At 54.6% G+C, this 6,993-nt stretch overlaps 1 protein-coding gene across 1 annotated transcript in view; it reads left to right on the plus strand.

Moving 5' to 3' along the window:
* LOC102917268 (M1-specific T cell receptor alpha chain-like) overlaps window positions 1–1,693 on the plus strand; it is a 775,359-nt gene extending 773,666 nt beyond the window's left edge. Inside the window, exons 7-8 of the mRNA XM_076544981.1 lie at window positions 452–559; window positions 1,169–1,693. Coding sequence (XP_076401096.1) covers window positions 452–558 — 107 coding nt within the window. The 3' untranslated portion in view covers window position 559; window positions 1,169–1,693. The remainder of the gene's footprint in view (window positions 1–451; window positions 560–1,168) is intronic.
* The last annotated feature ends 5,300 nt before the right edge of the window (window positions 1,694–6,993 follow it).

Here is a 6,993-nt window from a genome sequence, read left to right on the forward strand (position 1 = left end):
GAACCATGTCACTCTGAGGACACTGTCCCTCTAGAAGCTCCTTTCTAGAAAGGCCTAGAACTCACGTGGCCTCAGGCACGGGTCTTGTCCCAGTGCAACCTCCTAACGGAGTCATCACTACTGTGCCTGCACTGAGGGGCCCAGACCCACAGGGTTGAGAAGGCATGTCCTGAGCACCTACCCCAACCCCATGCCAAAGCCTGCAGGGCCTCAGAATAGTGTATGGCCTAAGTCCTTTGGGTGGTTTTCGTCTTAAAACACAACGCTCTTGCCCTGGAGGAGTACACAAATACCTTTGCCCTGGGGGATGCACAAAAGCTAAAAGAAATGGATCCGGGAGTTGAAGTCGCCCACACCCAACCTAACCAGCTCTTGGGAAAGTCCTTGGTGCCTTGCTGTACAGCCCTCTCATGCACACACCCCTAACGGCTATGACCTCTTGGTTTTACAGATATGAACCTAAACTTTCAAAACCTGTCAGTGATGGGACTCCGAATCCTACTCCTGAAAGTGGCCGGATTCAACCTGCTCATGACGCTGCGCCTGTGGTCCAGCTGAGGTGAGAAGTCGTCAGAGCTTGGAGGGGATGGGGGTTCAGGCTGAGACCCAGGCCTGAGAGCAAACCACCTCCCATGGGAATTTGCTTTTAAATAAAGCAAACTTTTTAAATAAAGCCTGGACCCTCGGGCCTTTTCTATTACTTCCTGTTACAAGTTGCTGTTGTAATAGTAGCCTGAAGCGTGGTTAACAGAACACACTCCTTTCGGAATCCTCAGCTTAGCCACGCCTCTCCTCAGATATATGTGGAACAGCTCTGATTACCCTTATTTAGAAATGAAGGCAGTGGGGCCAGGTCACATCACGAGCCACGTAGCCAGTGAGGAGAGGAGGAGAGAAAGTCCAACTCTGATGCACACGGACCACGCACCTCTGGCCCCGCCTCTCAGAGTGGAACCCCCTTTCCTGGGTTCTTGCTCCCAGCAAGCTCTCTCAGCTCGAGGCTGGAAGACACTACATTGCTTACCCCTAAGCCTGGCTCCAGTCATCCTGCTTACACCCTGACAAGGCCCCCGGTCACCTGACACAGCCCCAAACAAAGTCATCCCCATCGCATCCCTGAGTCCTCGTGATCAGTACTAAGCCTGACATCTGCTCTTCCTCACTCCAGGTCGGCAAGGTGGAAAGAGGCTGAACTCCCAAGCTCGTTCCTCTTCATCACCCCTCCTCGCCCTCTTCAAGCAAAAAGGAGCCCTCCCACCCCAGAAAGAAGGCTCTCGGTCTGACTGGCTCACAATCCCGCCGCCACCGACAGGATCTCCTGACTTTGTGATGGAGATTGCTGAACTGCTGCTAATCGCTAGTGTACCTACTGCTGCTGGCCATTCACAGGAAAGGCGGGGGCGGCGACTTCTCCTGGATATGAAGACCCCCCACTTCCCCACCCTCCACCACCCCTCCCCATCCCATGACAGATCCCCAGTAGAAGCTCCTGGAGAATGTTGTAAAGAACATGTTTTTGGTTTTTTTGTTTTAAAACATCCATAAAGACCTCCACATTACCCTTTCCTCAAGGTGTAGAAAAGATGACCTCATTGTCTAGACCTTCCCTGCTACCGTGTGTGTGTATCTGAGCCACATTGTATATCGTTCTGCTGCCCGTGACTTCATTAAAGATGACTCAGAAGAGCAGAAACTGTGATCCTATTTGCCTGGGTTTGGTGGGGGGCATTTTCATGCTGCTTATCACCAGCTAGGCAGAGAGAAACCCAAGTACGGGGATATCACGCCGCCCAGCCTCTTCTCGGAATGAACTCTTAAAAATTCCTCTAAGCAAGCTGTGCCAAGGGCCAGGGAGCTCCTTTTACGAGTGTGTGTCCCAGCTCACACCACACCTCAGAGCCACTCATAACAGGCCCGCGCCGCGGGGGGAGGAGTGTCCTGCCTTGTAGCCGAAACTTACCAGACAAGAATGACAAGTATCCCCAACGCTGTCACCCACTGGCTCCTGCCCTCCAGAGACACATTTTTCTGCTTTCACACTCAGATTGACTTGTCGCTGAAACTGTGTTTTACCCTATAAACCTATGGCTGCCACTCGGCCAAGGAGAGGTGTCCTAAACTCTCACCTCCAACAGCAGCGGGAGTCCCTGGGGTCCCCAGCACACCTCTCTCCGCCCAGCCTCTGCTTCCGTCTCCTTTCCCCAAGGGGTGGGGATTCTGGTGGGAATACACTTGAGAGACCAGTGAACAACTGCCTGTTCCAGACCAAAAAGGAGTGCTTACTCACCCCCAGGACTTCCCCCCCCCACCACCCAATCCTTGCATGGTTCCCCCTGGAGTCCACGACCATGTGATCCAGAAATACGCAAATCCTCCCAGCCGTAACCCGTAACCCGGGCTGCTGCTTCTCATAGAGATGGGGCTACCAGCTTTAGTGGGTGAACTAGGCATGCCCTCCCTTCTGTGAGCTTCTGGGGCACCATCTATATGAAGTGTCCGGTGGGACCGGAGGCTACCCACAGCAAAGACCCATGTCCCGTCTCCTGGCTGCCCCTGATTCGAGTGACCACCGAATCCCATTATTTCCAAGCGGTCTCATCTCTAGCCTACACAGAAGCCTTTTAAGATGACTGGAGGGAAAGGCCTTGGGAGACACCACCACCACGACAGGGCCACCCTCACCCACGGGAGGAGGAGAGGCTCCCAGGCCTCTTCCCCCAGCCCCTCCTCATCTGTCTGGCACGATGCCAGAGAACTACTGCTGGGAATTTCTTTTAATTAAACCATTCTCTTCCCCCGTATTAAATGAAAATGCCCCTGGGAAGGTTAGCGGAGCAAGCCTTTATCAACCATTAAAAACTTAGGGCAAATTAGTTTGTCTTTTTTTTTCCCTCCTAAAGTGGGAATTCACTTTGTTCTACAAAAAAAAAAAAAAAAAAAAAAAAAAAAAGACCCAGGCAGAGGAAGTGTGGGTGGTTGGGGAAGTAGGCATGCTCCTGAAAACTGGCAATGGCTATGCAGAAGCTGAAGGGGACCTTGTGGGCATGGGGCAGAGTAAGAAGCCTGGAAGACAGTATAGAGGCCCAAGACAGACCCCTCCACTAGACCTGTAAGAGGCCCAGGCCTCTGCTGAGCCACACTAAAGTCAGTAGAACCCTAAGGTTACCCGAGGACCATAGTGGGGTGCTGTGGCAGGGGCCTAAAGATCCAGCCACACCCCTGGGAGCGAGGCTTCCTCCTTCCAGGCCCAACCCACCCTAGGCTGTGACAAGGCCCAGGCAGGCAGGAGGTCACCAAGAGATCAAGGTCACCTTCACCCCCAGAGAAATGTCCATCCAATCAGAACAGCAACATCCCCTCACAGCTGGGGATATGTCTCCACAGGGGCTGAACAAGTGTTACGAACAGGCAGAGACTCCTTTGTGGCGAGTTCTAGGCTGACCACTACTTAGTCTAGAAGGAAGGGATACTGCTGAAACCGGAAGTCATGGCGAAGAGACATGGTCACGCAACGGTCACCAAGCTGCCGCTGCATCCTAACCAGCCTGGGCCAACTCACAGAGGGAGGGCACCCATCCCCAGCAAACATCTTGCCAGGGCCAGTTGTAAAAATGGATGCCTCTCGAGTCCAGAGTCGAGACAAACGCCCTGTTCCCTCAAGGGCTTTATGTAGACCAGCTCGGGTGGCAGAAAAATGGACCCCTCACGTGCCAAGGCCAGAGCTGTGGAAGGTGTTTTGAAACTTCCCCCAGATATTTGCCTCCTGAGTGCCGCTGGGGTCCCAGTTCAGGCAGGCAGGAGACAGGCAGGCCGGACAGGCATGGGCTACGGAGCATCCAGGTAGGAGTTTCCGCTCTGACCACTCAGGCAGCCATCTGAAGCTTAAAGGTGTGTCTGGTCTCATTTTGGTTCCGGGTACACCATAAAGTTCAACTCCCAAATCTCACGTGAAACCCTCACAGCTTATCAAGTGACATCTTGGTGGGGAAGTGTGCTGGACTGCGCGTGTTCCTTGGGATGGGAGGAGGACCTTGCTCATCAGTGTGTCCTCCTGCTGGGTACCGGCACCCCACAGACACCAACGGATGAGCCTGTGTGGCCCCACACCATTAGTCACTGGGGAGGGAAATGGGCTCGAGAGGGAAGAAAGATGACATCAACGGAGGAAGTGGCCAGGGGAGCCACCGTGTCAGCCCCTCAGGGAATAGAGTAACCTGGCCAAAACTACCAATAACGAAAACTTGATGATGAGGGTCGCCAGGAGGGCAAGCAGTGGTCAACCCACTGAATCCCGGAGGACACTTGCTAGGAAACCCAGGCTTCTAAAAGTCTCAGCTCCGATCATACGTGACCACTGACACCCAGGGCCAAAGGTCCCTTCATGTCCACTTCCGTTTCTCCTGTGAGCCACACTAATCCCCTCGAACCTACTTCCCCCATGTCGGAAGGAGGGCTTTGGGCTTCCTTAGTCCAAGGGGGGAAGGCTCTGTCCAGCCCACCCTGCGGGGGACAGGAAGAGAAGGCTGCCTCTGCCCACACACAGCTAGGGCTGGTTCTTCCAGAGTGAGTGTGAGAGACCCGTCAAAGACCCCGACCCTTGCTAACGCCTCTGCTGGCTACGGGGGGCCAGTGGGGCAATCTGAAGGGCCACCAGACCCTGCTCTGTGTAAAGACCACAGGAGCAGCGCAGCCAGCTTCGGGCCTTTCTTCGCCCAGACATGTAAGGCACCGGATCTTCTCCAAGAATCACACCGACAGCTGCACCCTGAAGTGGTGAGCTGGTCAGACACTGAATCAATAGCCAAAAGTAGCACAGGAAGTGGAAAGAGTTGCCCACTTCCCTCCAGGTGTTTGGGGCTGCATCGCCTCCTCCCGTTTCCGTGACGTCATGGTTGCTGACAGGGGCAAACAGGGCACCCTTTGAAGCTCGCCCGCAGAAGCCACATCCTCTGGAAAGAAGAGTTAAAAATACAGAGTCAGAGATAGCATCTCTCCAGGCCACGTGCCCAGAAGAGGTAGGCTGGGCCGTTAGACCGCAGCCCAACCACAGGTGCAGAAAAGAAGGTCACCAGGCACACGGGAGGGACCCGCAGGGGAGGGGCCCGCAGGGGAGGGGCCCGCAGGGGAGGGGCCCGCAGGCCCGGGGCTCGCAGGCCCTGATGCTAACACCCATGCCCAACAACCGGCTGGGGAGGCGCTGCTGCTCCACTCCCCAGAAATCCCCCTTCCCCTGACCTCTCGTGCCCCCAAAGTGACCCATTCTAGTGCCCCACCTCTAGTGACCATTCTGTGTACTCAGTGCAAGGGAGGAAGCCTATGTCCAGCCCACCTTGCGCTGGACAGGATACGAAGCTGCATCTGCCCACACCCACTCCTAAGGCTGCTTCCCCAAACGATCCCTTCCACGAGAAGCCCCATACTTCCTCGTTCCCACTCCAGACCGAGACTCAAGCGTCACAGCCCTGGTGGACATCTGCTTTTCAGGGTCCAAGGAAGCCACAGAACCTGAGACCTGAAAACCTTCCGTCTTGGGTATCCCAGTCTGCTGTAGTGTCCCGTGATAGCCACACGGGGGCAGCAGTACTCCACCAAAAAAGGCTGCTTCTCCCTTGGTCTGTTTTTTCTGGATAAGGAAAATCCCCACAGCCTAGGGAAAAAAACTCTTTCCAAGGGAAAATAAAAAGGGCAGGTGACTTCCATTTCACAAGCTCCTGCGCTGTGCCAGTCACTGACTGCGCCGGACTCCAGACTTGTGTGATCCTGTTAATCCACGCAGAGGGTCAGGTCCTCAGGCACCAGGGGGCACTGCCTGCCCAGGTTTATGAGACCCACCTACAAGAGGAACCCAGAGAGATGCCACTCCTCGTAATCCATAACGCCACAGCCTCAGTTTCCCACTTTGTACCAACATTCTCTCTTAGGTAGTTTGGGAACCCAGGCTTTCTTCACAGGGCTACCTGTCAGGGAGCAGACACTGTGCCGGGTTTCAGGGACTCTGTGACTCCATACGGATGAAGTTGAAGGACAGGTCAAAGGGATAGCCCCTGACAGGCACTCACGTGCTGGTGTCTAGAGGGGAAGGATTGGTGGGAACGGAGCACACGGGTTTGGAATTCGGGGCTGCTGACCTGGAATCTGGAGGGTGGGTACATCGGGATAGACGCCTGTCAAAACGCACCAAGCTGGAAAAACCTCAGTTTACTGCATTTGTGTGTATAAACGAAACTCAACAGTCCAGGCAGTATGTGAGTGTGAGAGATGCCAGTGGCTGGAATTGCATGGCTTCTGTTAATATCTTCCGCAGGCAGGGGTTGGTCTGTGAGCATCACTGTCCCTCCCAACCTTCTTCCCTAGGGCTTTTAACTTTTCTGTCTCAATTTTTCATTCACTTGGAGACAAAAGCGCATGCCCACCTACTTCTCAGTGTTGTTGACGGGACTGGAGGAGCTAATGGGAACGCAGATGCTTAGTGAACTGGAATCCCCAGGCAGATGTAAAGCGGCGGGGTGTCAGATGAGCAGGATGGACCACAATCCTGCATGCAAGATTGCCTGTGTTTGGTCAGATGCATCCATGCTCCCCCATGCTGAGATAAAAGCAGGCTGCTGCTTTAAAACGCCAATGCCCAGGTATACTTGGGGCTCACCAGGCCCCCACTTAGCAGATGGCCACTTCTCCCATCACCGTGACCCCAGCAGCTTCTCGCCGTCATGAACATTGCTACTCCTTCCGTGGCTTCTAGGTTCCAGGTTCCAGGATGTCAGGATGGAGAAATTTCAGGACCACGGGGCCCCACGGTACTCCATGGCCTCCCTGACGCCTCTCACTGACTGTATCACCCTGAAAGAGACACGTTTCTTTCCTCCTTTCTGGCACCCCGGGGACTTCGCTGATTGGAGGACTCCTTGAACCAGCAGGACACGGTGTCAAAGCGCCTCCCACAAGTGCCTTTCTCCACATCAGCCTTCCTCCTCAGGCCAGGATGCCCCACCT

The sequence above is a fragment of the Peromyscus maniculatus genome, chromosome 9 (assembly GCF_049852395.1).
Source record: "Peromyscus maniculatus bairdii isolate BWxNUB_F1_BW_parent chromosome 9, HU_Pman_BW_mat_3.1, whole genome shotgun sequence".
In the NCBI taxonomy this organism is placed as follows: domain Eukaryota; kingdom Metazoa; phylum Chordata; class Mammalia; order Rodentia; family Cricetidae; genus Peromyscus; species Peromyscus maniculatus.